General features: G+C 55.6%; 2 protein-coding genes across 8 annotated transcripts in view; one reads left to right on the top strand and one right to left on the bottom strand.

The window, feature by feature from the left end:
* The window catches only part of STRN4 (striatin 4), a 26384-nt gene that overhangs the window by 8894 nt on the left and 218 nt on the right, over positions 1-17272 (bottom strand). Inside the window, exons 1-7 of one of the 4 annotated variants that reach the window (XM_055236021.2) lie at positions 16824-17136; positions 9471-9574; positions 8849-8922; positions 7484-7562; positions 4681-4878; positions 2340-2481; positions 220-379 (exon numbers count right to left, since the gene is read on the bottom strand). In XM_055236021.2, the coding sequence (XP_055091996.1) occupies positions 220-379; positions 2340-2481; positions 4681-4878; positions 7484-7562; positions 8849-8922; positions 9471-9574; positions 16824-17105 (1039 nt within the window). In that variant the 5' untranslated portion in view covers positions 17106-17136. Of the gene's footprint in view, positions 1-219; positions 380-2339; positions 2482-4680; positions 4879-7483; positions 7563-8848; positions 8923-9470; positions 9575-9850; positions 9988-16823; positions 17137-17272 lie in introns of those variants that run through there. The other 3 variants (XM_055236020.2, XM_063615802.1, XM_055236025.2) reach the window with 3 other exon arrangements.
* FKRP (fukutin related protein) overlaps positions 16331-17272 on the top strand; it is a 13015-nt gene continuing 12073 nt past the window's right edge. For 3 of the 4 annotated variants that reach the window (XM_055236028.2, XM_063615900.1, XM_055236031.2), the window contains exon 1: positions 16331-16765. The gene's annotated coding sequence lies outside the window, so the exon portion shown is untranslated. Of the gene's footprint in view, positions 16766-17063; positions 17077-17272 lie in introns of those variants that run through there. The other variant, XM_063615901.1, reaches the window with a different exon arrangement.

Raw genomic sequence — 17272 nt, 5'->3', positions numbered from 1 at the left:
CCAGGCCTGCCTGCGTCTCCATGGGGATTTTCCAGGGAAGGGGTGAGGGGCCGGCGGCCATGGCCTGGGCCTCCTGCTCTCCTTGGCTACCCTCCTCTCAGGAAACATATCCGTCCGGTAGAGAGACCCTGCACAGGAAGCAGCTGCGGGCAGCTGAGCCTGCTCCCACCCCCTCGGTGGGGAAGGCAAGCGGGGGCTGGCCAGAAAACATCAGCTCACCCAGCTCGTGGGGGCTTCCATCCACAGTGCACCGCCGAGGGTCTGGAGCCCCTTCCCCATCCTCTCCTGAGCCCAGGAAATCAAACTCATTGATAGCATCCTCGGAGTCATCTTCCTCGTCCTCGTCTTCCATTTCGGGCACCAGGGCCTTGGATGGGAGCTGGCGCACAGAGAAAGCGAGACAAGTCAGGGGGCCTCTTGTCCAGAGACTAAGCCACCTCCGTGCCTAGGAACAGATAAGCCGGGGCTCTGGGCCCGTCTCTGCTCATGGGGCTGCCTCAGCCGCCAGCCAGCTGCCCGGGAGCGCCCCCTGCTGGGCCTTGGACAGCTGCTACCACTAGGGCCAGTTGGCCTGACTCCACCCTCATGCAGCCCTTGGCCTAGCCTGGGCTCAGCCTGCTCCAGTCCCCCAGCAAGGTGCCTTGGATGAAGAAAAGTCAGATAATGCAACAATCTGCCTGCAGGGAGAGCAGATATGCACTGGTGTCCGTGTGTGAATATATGGAGGTGCAAACAAGTGAGGACGAATGGACCACAGCATTGTAGCCATAAACACAGCACCGGCTGCCATGCTGGCACAAGAGCAAATTCCACTCACTGAATGAACACTGACTACCCCTCGCAGACACGACTTCACTTAACCCCCAACCCTGGGAACAGCCACCGTGAACACTGTCATTATCATTCCCACATTACAGGCCAGGAGACAGGCTGAGCAGCAGGAACCCACTTGCCCTAGGTCACCAAGGCCAAGCTCTGCCCACTGTGAACTTCTCCAGGGCGTGGCTGGCCCCTTCCACATGTGAGCGCCCCAGGCTGAGTTTGGCGACACCTCTCGGGCACCAGTGAGGGGCCAGCCTCTGACCTGCACGGGGGGGACCAGAGGGAAGGGGCATGGAGAAGACCTAGCGCCAAGGTTTATTCAACACTTGTGCAAAGAATGGGGAAGGGGAGGGTTTAGACAGCATGCCCAGAAAGGCAGCGGCCGGGCTCAGGACTCCAGAGGAGGGAACCACCACAGGTGCTCTGGGGGGCACACGAGTGGCAACTGTGCTCCGCCAATAGTGCCTGGAACCATGAGGGCTCCACCACTACCAAGTGCCACCAGCGCCACTGACTAACATCTAATGAGCACTTGGGGGACAGCCACCGTGCAGCTGAGGGCTTCCTGGGCACCAGCTCATTCTAATTAAATCCTCAACAACCCAGACAGAGGGACTCAGCCCCATCTAAAGGGTGAGGAGAATGAAGCCAAGACAAAGAGGTGTGGGCCCGAACTCACGCAGCTGGGCCAGGGCCGCCAGGGAGCCATGGGCAGTTCCCTAGGTTCCCAGCTGGGCCTCGCTGGAGGGCTGGTGCGTGGAGACAGAGAGCCCTACCCAACCAGCCAGCCCAAGGGCGCGGGCCTGAAGGGGTGCAAACACCACGGATGATTCCTGATGGAATGGGTGGAGGGGTGAAAAAGGACTAGAAATTCTCAGAGGCGTGGGAAGGACCAAGCGTCTGGACCAGGGGCCAGCATTTGAGACCCTGGACTCAGCCCTCCTGCTCTTCCTCTAGGCCTCCTGCAGTGCTGTGGCTCCGTGCACGCCACTCCACTTGGGGTGTGACTCTGTGCTGAGCCACACTGGGGATACTGGAGATGGAGTGGAGGCCCACACAGGCCCAGTCCCTCCCAGGGAGGGGTCAGGAGGAATACAGACCAGACAGGGAGGACCCCAGAGTGGCCAGGGCCAGGGAAGGGAGCCCAGGGTGAGTCGGAGAAGGCTTCCTGGAGGAGGGGGTGTCTGAGCTGAGTCTAAAGGAGGAAAGAGAGGGGACCCAGGCAAAGGGACCCGCTAATGGGAAGCCTGGGGCTCAGGGAAAGCTCCGAGGCCATCTCCCACAGGTCCCTCCTTCATGGGCACATGCCCCTGCCTCCACCACAACGCGTCCTTCTGCACATGACTATTTACAAGGCTGCTGCTGGCCACAAGCTCCTCCAGGCCAGGGCCTGTGTGTCTCCATATCCCTGCTGCCAGCACACACCACAGCCCCTGAAGGCCCAGGCTGACTCTGGGAAGGGCCTTGATCAGGTCACACCCAGGCCAGGCTGTGCAGGTCGTGGAGGAAGGGCTCACCTTCACACGCTGCTTCTTGTGCTGCACGCTGTCCAGCTCATCGTCCTCGTCGCTGTCTTCGTCCTCGCAGTTCTGCAGGAAGGGGATCTGCCCCAGCACTGAGCCGCCCAAGCGTTCTTTGCCATCTTTGCCGGCCGCATTCCTGCCGAAGACAGCGGAAGAGAGGAGGCATGAGTCCTGCCAGGTGTCAAAGCTCAGATAGGAAGGTGCCCTCCCAGGCTTGGTGGCCAGAGCCCAGACCCCGCTAACCCCCTGAGCCCTGAGCAGCCTTGACTCTGGTCACACACAGAGCCCCAACCCCAGCCTCTGCCCAACAAATGCTCATTCCAACTGGAAGCCTCACTCAGACCACAAACGGAGCCCAGCTCCTCACTGACCGCTGACCTGAGTTTCAGAGGGCTAGCCCCCAACCCTGGTCACAAATTTCCATCCTGTGCTGAGTCAGAAGGAAAGCTGGATGAGAAAGTGCCACTGACTCAGCAGTCCCCATTCCTACAGCCCAGTCAGACCACAAGGGCAGGTCAGGCAGGAGGCAAACACGCCCTGCAGGAAAGAGGAACCGGCCATTCTACAAATGCTCAGCCATTCTACAAATGCTCGGCCATTCTACAAATGCTCGGCGAGGCACCGAAAGCCAGCCAGCCTCGCGCAAGCAGGGGCGCCGGCGATCCCTGCTACCCAGGAGCCTGCACTATCCCCAGCAACAGATGGCACTCCTCCTTCCACCTCCTGGCTTCCAACTTCATGACAAGTTATAGCAGAGGAGGTATTGACCCAGCCTGACTGCGGGAGAAGGCAGGGTGGAATTCAAAGTGCAGATCGATGCAAACATCCCCACTTTCTGCCATCAGGTTGATGCCCTGGAGGCCTTGTCAACTGCCAGGTACCAATGGGTGCAGAGGTTACTGGAGATGTACCCTCTCGCCTCACGGCTGCCATCCCCAGAGCTCCACTCCATCCTCAGAACACTCGCTGCACTTGCAGTGGGACACAGGACTCCATTCTCACGGGCCTTCCTCCCACAACGACACTGACACGCTGCACAGGCTCAGCCTCTTTCTCAGCTTCCTCCTCCTGTTCCTCCCTCCAGCCTCTAAGTGGGAGAGCACCCAGGCAGTCCCCAGATCTCTTCTCTGCGCCATCTACACTCACTCCTGCAGGCACTGCAGACGGCCATGGCTTTCCAAAGAACGCCCATGTGCTTGTTCAACTAGAGCTATGTTTAGGGGCCAAATGCCCCCGAGCTCCAGACGAGCTCTGCTTCTCCACGTGGGGGTAAACAGGCCACTCACACTTCACACAACCTCGGCGGCCCCCAGAACTTCCACTCCCAGGCTTCCCCGTCTCAGGGGATGCTGCTCCAATGGCTCACACCAAACCCTGGAGTCGCTTGTTTCTTTTCCTCTCCCCTTAGCTGCAGTCCTTTACTGTCGACTGCCTGAAAGCCTCTGGGGAAGCTGACACCTCTCGCCTCACCACCGCTAAAGTCCGTCAGCTCTGTCCTGGACATTGAGCCATCTCCTAACTGGTCCCCCTGCCTCCTCTGTGACCCTCCTACACCTCTCCTTCTTAGAGTGGATCAGGTACGTCAGATTATGTCACTCACCTGCACGAAAGCACTGGCTTCCCACAACCCTGAGTCAAACTCTGACTCTATCCCAGCCCAAGGCCGAGTGGCTGACTCCTGAGACCACAACCTCCCCGCAGCCCACGCCTCACTGCCTGCGGCCACGCCGGCCTCGTGCTGCTTCTGTGCAGGCTGCGTCTCTCCTGCCTCTGGCCCTCGGGGTTCACTGTGCCCTGCCTAGAACATTCTCCTCCCAGCCACTCGTGTGACTTACCCTCCATTTAATGCCCACAGAGGCCCTCCCTGCCCACCTCCCACAGAGAAGCACATATTGGCCCTCGTGGTCTCCATCGTGCTTAGCATCACCTACGTGGCCTCATTTGTTCTGCTTAACTGACAATTGCTGATGACAGTGAACAAGCCAGAGCTTCCTGAGGGTGGTGACCACGTGTGCTCCACTCCCTGCTGGCGAGGCACCCAGGGTCTGCCTTCGGTAAGCACCCCACACGACCGAAAAGCGGGCAGGCCTGAGTATCAGGATGGGGGCAGGGCTGGAGATGAGGCCATAGGGAAGTGTGTGGAGGGAACCCAGAACAGAATCCAGGGGATCACAGCAGTGAAGGGACTCAGGGTTTCGGAACAAGGGAACCCACGGCATACTCCAGGAGGAGGGGCCACCAGGGCACCCAATGCCATCAGCTGACACTCTGACCCTGGCCTTCACCAGCAGTCAGGAGGAACAGAGAGACACACCTGCCAGGCCCATGGGCTCACCTCTTTATCTGCTCCTCGATCTGTTTCACCAGCAGCGACTCCCCGCCACTGAGCCCCACAGGGCCTGGTGGAGCCCTGGGGGCCCCTTCACTCGGCTCCACTGCCCCGTTGAGCTCCAGCGAGCGGCCCAGCAGGGAACGGACGCGCTTGGATCGCATGTCGAGGATGGTGTCTGTGTAGCCCACCTCTTCCAGGTACCTGCAGGGGTGCAGAGCCATGTGGGTCAGACATCCCCTGGGCTTCTTCATGTACTGCAGGGGCCAATGCAAACTGAGACAACCTCTCAAGGGGCCATTTAAGAGCATACACCAAAATCTGACATAAGCACACCCTCGCTCCAGCTGTTCCCCGTCAAGGCTATTTCAAATGGAAGCCCTTGTACACACACACAATGCTATGTGTGAGGGTGCTCCCTGCACTGCTGTATGGGGAAGCCAAAGCACAGGGACCAGCCTCAGCACCCACCGACAGGGGCTGTGTCAGCAAATGACTCATAGCGCTGCGAGGCAGAAGATCAACAGGGCAGAGCCTTAAGGGAAGCTGGCCACGGTAAACAGCAGAACGAAAACGCTAAGTTCTATGATCCACATGATGCCAATGTTTGTAGAAAAAAACAAAAAGGCGTTAATGTGCATAAAGCTTACACCACACGCAAACACACGTTTGTATTATGTCCCCCAAGAGGCCTAGAAAGATCTATAAAAAACATAACAGCAGCGACCTCTGGAGAATGGGATTAGGGGCGTAAGCGGAACTTTTGCAACTTATTCTACTTACTTCTACAAATGAGCACTTATTACTTCTGCAATTTAAAAACTGAAGCCAGCTGGGACTGGACTAAAAGTAAAAAAAGAAGAAGGAAAAAAGAACAAAAATCAATTTGGGGTATCTGTGGCTTCAAAATACACAGACAACAGTCCCTTGCTAGTCCTCAGGAGGCTTCCTGGCCAGGAGGCCTTTGCCATTCCCTGTCCCTTCGCAGCCCTGACCCTGTCTCTTGAATGTTAGGCTGCACGCACCTGCATGTACATCTCATCCTGTGTGCCTGTGTGTGTCTGAGGCTTCTATCTCCCCACCAAAAGAGAGACAGGGAAGCATGGGGCTTTAAAGCTGGGCACTGGGGGCGGATTGCCCAAGATTCCACAAATTAACCATGCAACCTTGTGTAAACAGATCACCTCACCGCATGCCAGTTTTCTCATGAGGGGAACACTGGCATTACACCACACAGAGAGCTCAGTGAGGAGCCAACAGGTGGAAAATGTTTAGCACAGTGCCAGGCACATAATAGGTACTTGGTAAGTGTAGCCTGTTAGTATTACTATTATTGTTTTAGGGTTATTCTTTGCACACACTTTAAGCTAGCAACCCCACTTCCAGTTATCTATCAAGGCTATGCACAAATACCTTCCTGATTTTTATCACATTGTCTATAATACAAAAAAATTAAAAGCAACCTCGACAAAATACAAGGAACTGGCCATGGAGAGTTATGGTTATCTATATGACAACCATATGTTGGTTTTTTTTTTCTCTATAGGACCAAAGGAAGGAAATTATAAGGTCTTCAAAGTGATGCAACATAACTAATTAATATGGAGAGATGTTCGTAACTTTTTGTTGTTGTTGTTGTTGTTGTTGTTGAGAAGGAGTCTTGCTCTGTCGCCCAGGCTGGAGTGCAGTGGCATGATCTGGGCTCACTGCAAGCTCCGCCTCCTGGGTTCACGCCATTCTCCTGCCTCAGCCTCCCGAGTAGCTGGGACTACAGGCGCCCGCCACCACGCCTGGCTAATTTTTTGTATTTTTAGTAGAGATGGGGTTTCACCGTGTTAGCCAGGATGGTCTCGATCTCCTGACCTCGTGATCTGCCCGCCTCAGCCTCCCAAAGTGCTGGAATTACACGCATGAGCCACTGCACCTGGCCGATGTTTGCAACTCTTAATAGTGAAAACAAATCCCAGCTTTTATAAAATATATAAGCTGGGCTGGGCACAGTGGCTCACACCTGTAATCCCAGCACTTTGGGAGGCCGAGGCAGGCGGATCACTTGAGCTCAGGAGTTTGAGACCAGCCTGGCCAACATGCTGAAACCCCATCTCTACTAAAAAATACAAAAATTAGCTGGGTGTGATGGCACCTGCCTGTAATCCCAGCTACTCAGGAGGCTGAGGCAGGAGAATAGTCTGAGGTGGATGGAGGCAGAGGTTGCAGTGAGCTGAGATCGTGCCACTGCACTGCAGCCTGGGCAACAGAGCAGAAACTGTCTCAAAAAATAATAATAAATAATAATAACATTAATAATTTGCTCGTCCAAACATGGTGAGTTACTGTGATCATTCACAGTCAACTACAGACCTACTTACAGATCTGCCTTCTCCCCACTTCCCACTACTGTATTTGATTAGTCTTTAAATAAATAATTAACAAATAAAAATAATTTAATATTACCCTTGGGGAATAAAAAGCCACACTTCATAAATCTTCACAAGGTATTAAAAAAAAAAAAAAAAGCCACACAGGGCTCCTATGGCCACTGAGACAAAAAAAAAAAAAAAGCCACAGAGGCATTCAGGGATACATTCCAACAGGGGTGTCCCCATGTCTGCCTCCTGCAGCGGGTTTCCCTCCCTCTCCCCAGGCCAGGCTCCGCCCACAGGGTGAAAGCCATTCCAGCCACGGCCGGCTAAGATCCTGATAGTTCAGCGTCCCCAGTGGGGACGGAAAAGGACTGTGGAGTCTTTGGACTTATCTCTCAAGTCAAATGTGCCATGTGTCCCCAGCCCCCCTCCCCGAGCATACTCACTGTCGGAGAAGCTGCCGCCCCTCCTTCCACACCAACGGGCTGTTCTCCAGGGTGACCGATTCCACGGGTCCATTGGAGACTGGTGGGTGAGAGAACGGAGGCTTAGTCAGGCCACTGCCACCTACCCATCACCTCCTCCATCTTCCTCACCCCTCCAACCCAAATCAGTCACTGTTACGGGTCCCGTGGCGTCACTTCCTGAGTGTTGGAACCCTGCCCTCTTCCGTCACGCGGGGATTCCTCCTCCTTGAAGCGGTCTCATCTCTAGGTCTCCTGACTGGTGGTTCCCCAAACTGGCCCCCGACAAGGTAAGGATTTTATCTCAAAACTCTGGGCGAGTTGTCATTTTCCTTCACAGAAAGCTGGCCTGGTTCTGAGAGAAGGGCCGACTGGGTTCAAGCCCGGCTCTGCCCCACACAGGTCAGCTGTGTGACCCTGAGTTAGTGTAAGCAGTGTCAGTTTCGTCCTCTGAGAAATGAGCTTAATGATAACAGCATCTCCCTCTTGGGAGTGCTGAAAGGATGCAATGAGCTAATTTGCTTAGTATTTTACTCAAGTCTTTCCTGGGCATCTACGTTACGCCTGGCCAGAGGCCTGGGCTACACCGGTAAACAAAGACCTGCCCTTGTCGAACTTCCGTTCTAGTGAGAGGAGCTGGCAACAGGTAATGACCATCACTATCAGCTGAGCACACAAGGTCTTCTCAGCTTGCCTCGGCCAAGCTTCCCCCTCACCCAGCCCGCCCTCCCACATCCTCTGCCCTACACCGTTTGCCCAGTCACACTGACCGACTCCCTATCCCCTAACTCTTTCAGTGTGCGTCTCTGTATCTGTGCTCTCTCCCCTGACTCTCCTGCTGGGGAACGGAATCATCTTTCAAGGAGCTTAGACTCTAAGGGACCAGAGGGTAGGGACCATGTCTCCCGTGCTCTCTGCTGTATTCCTGATCTGTGATACAAAGCCTGTACCCTACAAATAAAGTCTTTTTTGGATGAACGACTGAATGGCAACCCTGTTCAAACGCCACCTCCTCAGTGACGTCTTCCCCGGCTTTCCTGCACCGTCCCCAGCACTCTATAAATAGCCCTGGCGCCCACTCCTCGCAAAGGGATCCCGTGAGCTGCTCGTGTGTCTGCCTCTGTTACACAGGGGGACCCAAGCAGGACTGGCCCCCAGGGTCCAGCACAGGACCTGGCAGCCCATGGGGAGGGCTCTGAGAGTGAGATTCCGCCCTTCCCCAGCCCCAGGGCCGATTCTGCCTTTTAAGGAGCAAAGTGACAAAGAGGCACCCCATCTTCCAGTTTCTCCAGCACACTCAGCTTCCACGGGAGAGTGCCGACAGTGCGAGCATCAGAGGGTGGGTACCTTGTTCTGACACATCTGCTTTCTTCTCCCCCTGGTTCAGGTCTGTCCCAAACTTCAGTTTATGATATTTGGCCCTAAAAGAGCAAATGATTAATGAATAAGAGATGGGGGAGAGTAGACAGGGTCAGTAGTTACCTAAGGAATCCGGAATCCCAAACCCCAAATCACAGGGCCTCCCCCAACTGGTCTCCTACCATTGAGGCTGAAGCACCCCCCACAGCCCTGGCCTGGTGAAAGAAACCGCTCCCTGGAGTCAGGCAACCTAGGTTGCTCTCAGGGGCCCTTGAAGAAACCATCAGCCCTGAAACCCCAGTTCCTTATCTGAAACAGGGCTAACAATACCCGTTAGGCTATTGGAAGGGATAAGGGATAACGGAGGTAAGGACTATACGATATTTGGCTCACAGCGGGCCACTAGCATCGTGAATATTGTTCCTGATGTCTAGCCCAAATCCCACCTACTCTGTCTTGTTTCTCCCCTAGAATCTTATGGTACTGGAATGATGGAAAAGAATGTCGACTCCAAATCTCCCTTAGCTGGAAGGAGGCATGGCTGGTGGCCTCCTGACGCTGTGCTTGAGATGGACCCAGAAGGCAGGCCCAGGGCAGGATGAAGGCTCACCTTTCCTGCTTCAGCGCATACTCTAGCATCTTGATCCGCCGCACCAGGTCCGTCTTTAGATTCTCCTGCCCTTTCCTCTCTCCCTGAAGGAAGGCCACCTGAGCCTGGGAGGGCAGACAGGAGGCAAAGGAAGACAATGGGGCTCAGGCTCACTGCCGGTGTGTCCGTCACTCACCCAGGTATAGTGCCAGCCCACAGCCACCCCACAGTGATGGGCGGCAGCCACTTCCTCAGGTGCAAAGACCCCAAGCCAGGGTTCAGGGAGCACTGAGAGGACAGGCTGGATCTGTTTCCAGGGCCCCCTGCCACGTCACCCACAATGAGGGCCAACGGGGAGCCCTTAACCCCTGAGATGACAATAGGGCCAGCCTGGGCCTCACCTGGTGGCTGCCTTTGGGGGGAAGTCGGGTCAGGGATGGCAGTGGAGAGGAGGGTGGGCATTCACCGCCCTGGACTACCCCCGATGCCCTCTGGCAGGTGCTGTCCCTAGGGCTGCTGGTGGAGGTGGCGTCCCACTATTCTTACCAGAGCATCTGTCTCTGGGAGGCGTGGGAAGCTACTTCTAGAGCTTAGGGACAAGAGTGGGTGGCTCGGCTCAGCTCCTGCTCCAATAGAAAAGCTTTACAAGCCAAGCCCACTGTGGGGACCAGCCGTCCCACTGCATTCCGCCCAGGGTGTGAGAGAAATGTGCCACAGACACGACCCCGGGTTCCTGCCAAGCACTTCACACCGTCTGCCGGCTTGAGCTGCCCCGTCTGCTCCAGTCTGTCAACAGGTCATTTGGAGACACTGGGCGCACTGCCTTCCAGGCAGGATCCTGGCCCCTGACCATGGTCCAGAAGCCCTTCTGCCAAAGCCCTGGCCCAGGGCTCATCTCTGGCTTCTCCCCAAGCACCCCACCGTTCCAGCCCAGAACAGCCAGAGCTCCAGGCCCAACTTAGACACTTACTCGCCACATGATCTTAGGCAGGTCATCGGCCTTCTCTAAGCCTCCATTTGCCCCTCTAGAAAATGAGACTCATAAGAGTGCCCTCCCCTCATGTGCTAGGTTCTGCTCAGTCAAGGCCTGGCACAGAATAAAGGCTAACAAATGCCAGCTTCTACTTCTCTCATCATTTTTATTTTCCCTGTCCATTTTTTGCAACTCCGAAATGGGCCCAGTTCCTTACGGGAGGTAGGATCCCTTGGAGACCCCAGATCAACTAGAAATGTCTGGATTGGCCAGGCACAGTGGCTCATGCCTGTAATCCCAGCCCTTTGGGAGGCTGAGGTGGGCAGATGACTTGAGGTCAGGAGTTCGAGACCAGCCTGGCCAACATGGTGAAACCCCATCTCTACTAAAAATACAAAAAACTTAGCCAGGTGTGGTGGTACACACCTGTAATCCCAGCTACTCGGGAGGCTGAGGCAGGAGAATCGCTTGAACCTGGGAAGTGGAGGTTGCAGTGAGCCAAGATTGTGCCACTGCACTCCAGCCTGGTCGACAGAGCGAGACTTCGTCTCAAAAAAAAAAAAAAAAGAAATACATGTCACCAGTTACCTTATAGAAAAGAAAACTCATCTGTCCACTTCAAGAATGGGAAATTTTTTTCCCTCTTAACACTTTTTACCAACACATATGTATATAAACATCCAAGGCCAGACACGGAAACTACTTATATGACATCAACATCTCTGAAGCATGAGTTTCTGTCCTATGTGTATCTTCTCGGTCCCCCAAATCTACTCTCTGAATCACTGGAGAAGATGTGAGGAGAGGCGGACTGACCACCAAAGACAAGTCCTAACTTTCCTCCTCACTCTCCTCCCTGCCCTCCTGGGCTTTGGTGATTGATCCCTCAACCTCCCAGGGGCAGTTCAGCCTGCTGGGAACCCACACCTTGGTCAACACCTGCCACTGTTTGGTGACTGCCCACACACATCAGGTGCCCCAGTAAGGCACTGGGGAATAACAGAGGAGCCACGTGGTTCCTGCACCCACAGGGCTCAGTCCCGTGCAGGAGACAGGCATGAGCAGCAACTCACACGCAATGTGACTAGGACCCCATTGCGGGAGCGAAGGACGCTATGGGAGGAGGGACAAGAGGCGACAGTTCAGCTAAGGCCTGAAGCTGAAGAGAAGTTAGCCAGGGGAGGGAAGGGCCCTGCTGGCAGAGGACAGAGACAAGAGCTGCATGGTGGGCTTAAGGAACTCTAAGAAGGCCAGGATGGCTGCTTCAGAACGTGTAAAAGGCTCAGTGAAGCCATGGAAGGGTTTTAAGTACAGAGAGGTAACCGATTCACATGTTACAAAGGCAGCCCCAGCTAAAACATGGAGAACTGACTGGAGGGAGTTCTGGAGGGAGACTGGAGGGAGGGAGCAGGAGAGCAGCAGAGCTGGACACAGAGACCTCCATCACAGATGAGTGCAGTCCCAGAAATCCCAGGACAGAACGGTAGTGGCCTGGACTAGGACAGGGGCAGTGGACACAGTAGTGGTCTATCTGTGGGGGCAGGAGGTGGAGTTGGGCATCCCACCCAGACCTGTCACTGGCTGGGTTCCCCCTTCATCCCTCTGCTGCCTCATCGAGCCGTGGTCTCCCTCCTCCTAATGAGGACGTGAGGGTCTCAGCCGCCCACTCTGCTTTGCTGTCCCTTTCCCAGTGCCTCTGGAAAGAGAACCAGAAAGATGTGGTTGGAGCATCTCAGGGAGGTGGAAACCCACCAAAAACGGGAAGCATCAGTGGCCAGTCTCTCCCTCCCTGCAAACGCCAGCAGCCCCCACTGGCTGTCAGGTCTGCGAGGGCCAAGGTAGGCCTGAGGGTCGGTTGGGGATCTGGAAGTGCCACTCACCACTGCTCACTACATCCACCCACTGCCACTACCTCTGGCCGGAGCCAGAGAGCATGCGCCCCCAAAACCTTCTGATACCTGGCAGCTACTGCCTCTCCACCCCTCCAGCTATTCCCAGCAAGGCGACATCTGAAGTCCTCGGAGGAGTCCTAACAATTCAGTCCTCCCAGGAGCTGATGCCTCTCTGAATTCGCTGCTTCCTGTCCCAGCTCCCTGGGAGGAGTTCCCATTTCGTGCCATCTAGCCCTGCATCTACTAAGGACCTCCTTCTCAAGCTTCAGCAGCTGCTGGCAGGGATAAGCCCCCAGGAAGCCGGAGTGGGGAGGGGACAGCTCCGCACATTCTCTGCTGGCACCGCACTCACTGCAGCTCCCTGTCGCTGCTCCTATACAAATCTCCAGTTCAGATCCCTCATTAAAAGGTCCCTCCCATCCTCAAAAAGCTTCCCCTCTCAGAGTTGCCACAGAACAGGGGCAGAGCCACACAATCAACTGTGCATGAACATCTACAGCTCTGCGGTCCCCTGCGCGAACAAGCTTCCTCTGCCAGCCTGGAAGTTTTGGATGGGCAGAAACTGCATCACTTACTTCTCAGAATCCCCTACCTAGCAAATGCCTGCTCATCATCAGACTGCAGCTCCACCACCTTCCTGCTCCAAACTTACGGTGTCTACTGGCAGGACCTCCCGAGGGGCTGCCTTCTCTGCCATTCAACACACATGTACCAAGCAGGGTCGCACGGCAGGTCTTCCGCTAGGAGCAGCTGTATTAAGCTCTTCAGAGAAAAGTTATTCAGAGTCCGTCAGGAAAACCTGACACTGCCCAGGTCTTAAGGGATCTCACAGAGGAAGTCACACAGTCTGTTAGAGCTAAGTGTTCAAGTAAAGGTGTGTAAAAGAGGTGCCGCTGATGGGAGAGTAAACTGGTAGGTCAACGTGGCAGAGTCAATCACTGTTTCTTTCTTTTTTTTTTTTTTTTTTTTGAGATGGCATCTCGCTCTGTCACCCAGGCTGGAGTGCAGTGGTGTGATCTCGGCTCACTGCAACTTCCGCTTCCCGGGTACAAGTGATTCATTCTCCTGCCTCAGTCTCCTGAGTATCTGGGACTACAGGCACCCGCCACCACGCCCCACTAATTTTTGTATCTTTAGTAGAGATGGGGTTTCACCATATTGGCCATGCTGGTCTTGAACTCCAGACCTCGTGATCCACCTGCCTCGGCCTCCCAAAGTGCTGGGATTACAGGTGCGAGCCACCGCGCCCGGCCCAATCACTGTTTCATAAACACATCCATTCTACTATTCCACTCATCTGTTCTGCTTCATACATGCACAAGAATAAGGGGTTCTCACTGCAGCCATGTCTGACGGGGGAAAAACTAGAAAAAATCTAAAAGTCCACCAACCAGGGTCAAACTCAAACCAGCTATGGTGCAAACAGCCCATGGGACGCTATGTAGCTATCAAAAAGAATAAGAGTTCTCTGTGCTGATATGAAAGGAAAACCAAAACACATTATTATGTCACAAAATGATACATACAGCATAGTTCATCTATTACACAAGCACAGTAACTCTTCCCTCTCAGGAGGGAAGAGCAGGAAAGGGACGAAGAGAAGGAACTTTCCTTTTTCACTCACATATATATGTGTATACACACACTAACGCACACACACACCCCCCTCCGAGATGTCTGAATTTCTACTAACAGAATAACAGAATAAAAGAAAACAAAAGTACAACGTGACAGTGCTGGCACCATGCCAGACACAAGTTTCTCTCAAACTCCAAGAAGGGTCAGTAAGTGAGGGGATAAACATCTTTTCTCTCATCAGCCTCCAGGATGAGAAGATGGTGTGGTGGGTGCTGTGCGGTGCACTGGTGCAAAGTCCCAGAGGCCAAGATTCAGTCCCAGCTCTGCTATGACTGCTTGGGTGACCCTGGGGAGGCCACTGTGCTTGCCTGAACCAATTTTCTCCACTGTACTGGGTAGCAGAGAGGCACAGAACATGGGCTTAAAAGTCCACCGACAGTCAGGCATGGTGGCTTATGCCTGTAATCCCAGCACTTTGGGAGGCTGAGGCAGGTGGATCTCTTGAGGCCAGGAGTTTGAAACCAGCCTGACCAACGTGGCAAAACCCCGTCTCTACTAAAAATACAAAAATCAGCCAGGCGTGGTGGTGCACACCTGTAATCCCAGCTACTTGGGAGGCTGAGGCAGGAGAATCGCTTGAATCTGGGAGGCAGTGGTTGCAATGAGCCAAGATCATGCCACTGCACTCCAGCCTGGATGACAGAGTGAGACTCTGTCTCAAAAAAAAAAAAAAAAAAAAAAGGTCCACAGACCAGCCCTTCTGCTCATCTGCTGGGATCTTAGATAAATCACCCTCTCAAAACCTCCATTTCCTCTCCTGATTTCTTTTTTAAAGGCAGGGGGAATATCCTTTATCGTCCCAGAATGCTGCAAGAATTAAATGACAGCTTGTATCCACAGTACTTGATACAGCGCCCCAGACATGGTATGTGCTCACTAAATTGCAGCTGGTACCGTTATTGCTGAGTGAGGTAATGACACTGCCTCTGCCTACATCACGGGGCATTGTGAAGATCTGATGAGATGTATGCTGGGAAACAGCTTCGGAAGTAGAGAGTGGGACAGAAGTGAGAGCAGTTACATAAGGATTCTGTTCCCACCAGCCCCAAGCCTCAGCCACCACAAGTGAGGGCAGAGGGAGAGTTACTGGAGGGTCTTTACTCATCCTATGAACAAAATGCTTTTTTTTTTTGAGACAAGATCTCACTCTTTCGCCCAGGCTGGAGTGCAGTGGTGCAATCATGGCTCACTGCCACATCAACCTCCGGGGTTCAAGCAATCCTCCTACCTCAGCCTCCTGAGTAGCTGGGACTACAGGCGCATGTCACCACAGCTGGCTAATTTTTGTACTTTTTTGTAGAGATGACGTCTTGCTATGTTGGCCAGGCTGGCCTCGAACTCCTGGGCTCAAGGGATTATCCCACTTCAGCCTCTCCAAGTGTTAGGATTACAGGCGTGAGCCACCGCACCCCATCCCTACCGACAAAATTCTCATCAGTTATTTATTTGGGTACCAGCTTCCACTAGATAGAAAACGGCAAATCGGAAGGGGAAAGGTGGGCTGCTACAAGCAAGTACTGACAATTTCTGCTAATAATAACCCAGTCTAAGAGTCTTCAGACTTCCAGCGGGCCATTCCTGATCCCTTCAAATCCGGACATCTCCATGGTCCTCCAGTCACTGCCAGTGGACCTGACGCTCCACGAGGTCACAAACCCTAGCCCAACTCCTCAGAGTCTTCCATACAACATCCCTGTCCCAAGCTACCCCACAAACCATGGGGTCTTTTCCCAAGACTTCCATAAACATATCTCCTTCCCTCCCACCCCCATTCCCTCTGAGATGCCTCCTCATGTTGCCTTCGGGCTCTACAAAATTCTCCCCCCAAAGCATCATCCCAGGGTAACCCCTAACTCGTCCTAATTGGCACCATCCCAGGACCCTCACCTCCATACTGGACATGCCCGACACCCCCACACTCCAGTTCCGGTCTCTCTACCTACATCCTACAACACACGTCCCATATCTCAGTGCCATCGCGCCCACTCCTGAACACCCCCAAAGTGGAACTTCCACTCTCAAGCTCTCCCACCCAGGATCCTAGGGTACATTCCCTGCTCTGTCCACACTTCCACTCCAAAGATCCCTTCCCTGCACTGTGCAGCCACACATGCCCGGGATCCCCAAAGTTTCTCTGTGCAGAGGGGAAGGCACACACCTTCATCCTGGACCCCTCGAAACACTCCTCCCAACCCTAGGGTCCTTACACAGCCATCCTTCCGTGCCCACCGTCCAGTCGCCCCGAAACACATCCATCCCAGGCTCCCGAACTTCCTCTCCCTAACTCCTCCCGGTTCCCCATCTGGACCCGCTCTTTCCCAGCGGGTCCCAAGTTCCCCCCTCGGACGCTCCCACCTCCAACCTGCACCTGGCTAGGGCCAGGGTCGGGGTCGGGGTCGGGAGTCCCTCGGCGCCCGGCAAGCTTCTGCTCATTCCCACAGGAGACCACTCAGGTCTTTCCCAGACCCCTCCAGCTCTTCTCCACACCCTTTCCCGAATTCTCTTAGCCTCCCCTCCAGGGCCCGAGTCGCCTCTCTCAGGAGCCCCGCGGCCAGCGTGCTCAGTCCCAGTCCACTCCCAGCCGGTTCTGGTCCCTCCGCCCCTTTCTCTCGGCCGGTCCCGGTGATCCCTCCCACCCCCGGTCCTTCCACTCCCACCTCGGGCCGTCCCGGTCCCGTCCCACCCCGGAGTGCCCTCAGGACACCCCTCGGACGGCTCCTCACTCGCCCTCCGGGACCGTCGCGGTCCCCTCCCGGCCCCCCCCGGCCGTCCCGGCGGCCATTGCTCCAAGATGGCGGCGGCGGCGGCGGCGGGTGAGGCCGGGCCGGGCCGGGCCGGGTGGGTGGTCGGGGGTTCCAGGACGGCGCTCACCTGTAACTCGGCGCGCTCGGCCTCCCAGCGGGCTTTCTCGGCTTCGAAGCGCGCCCACTCGTGCTGGATAAAGTGCAGGATCCCCGGCAGGCTCAGGGGCTCCGGGCCCGCCGTGGGCCCGGGACTGCCTCCGCCGCCGCCTCCCTTACCTGCCAGGCCCGGCCCGGGGGCAGGGGCGGAGACCGGGGCCGCCCCAGTGGGGCCAGGGCCCGCGCCTGAGCCGAGCGGACGGCAGGAGGAGGCGGCGGCGGCGACCGCGGCGGCCGCTCGCTCCTCCATCATGGAGGCCCCGGGGCCGGCCCGCGCGCCCGCTGCGCCTCGCGCGCCTGCGCGGCCGCGCCAACATCTTCCCCCGCCGCCCTACCACCGCGCGCGCGCCCGGCGGGGGACAGGGGGAAGGGGGGCCGGTGGCGAGCGCGAGGCCGGGCGCGAGCCTCGCCCACCCGGGT

This window comes from Symphalangus syndactylus, chromosome 13 (assembly GCF_028878055.3).
Source record: "Symphalangus syndactylus isolate Jambi chromosome 13, NHGRI_mSymSyn1-v2.1_pri, whole genome shotgun sequence".
Taxonomy (NCBI): domain Eukaryota; kingdom Metazoa; phylum Chordata; class Mammalia; order Primates; family Hylobatidae; genus Symphalangus; species Symphalangus syndactylus.
Note: the sequence above shows the minus strand (reverse complement) of the source record. Positions and strands in the feature narration are given on the sequence as shown.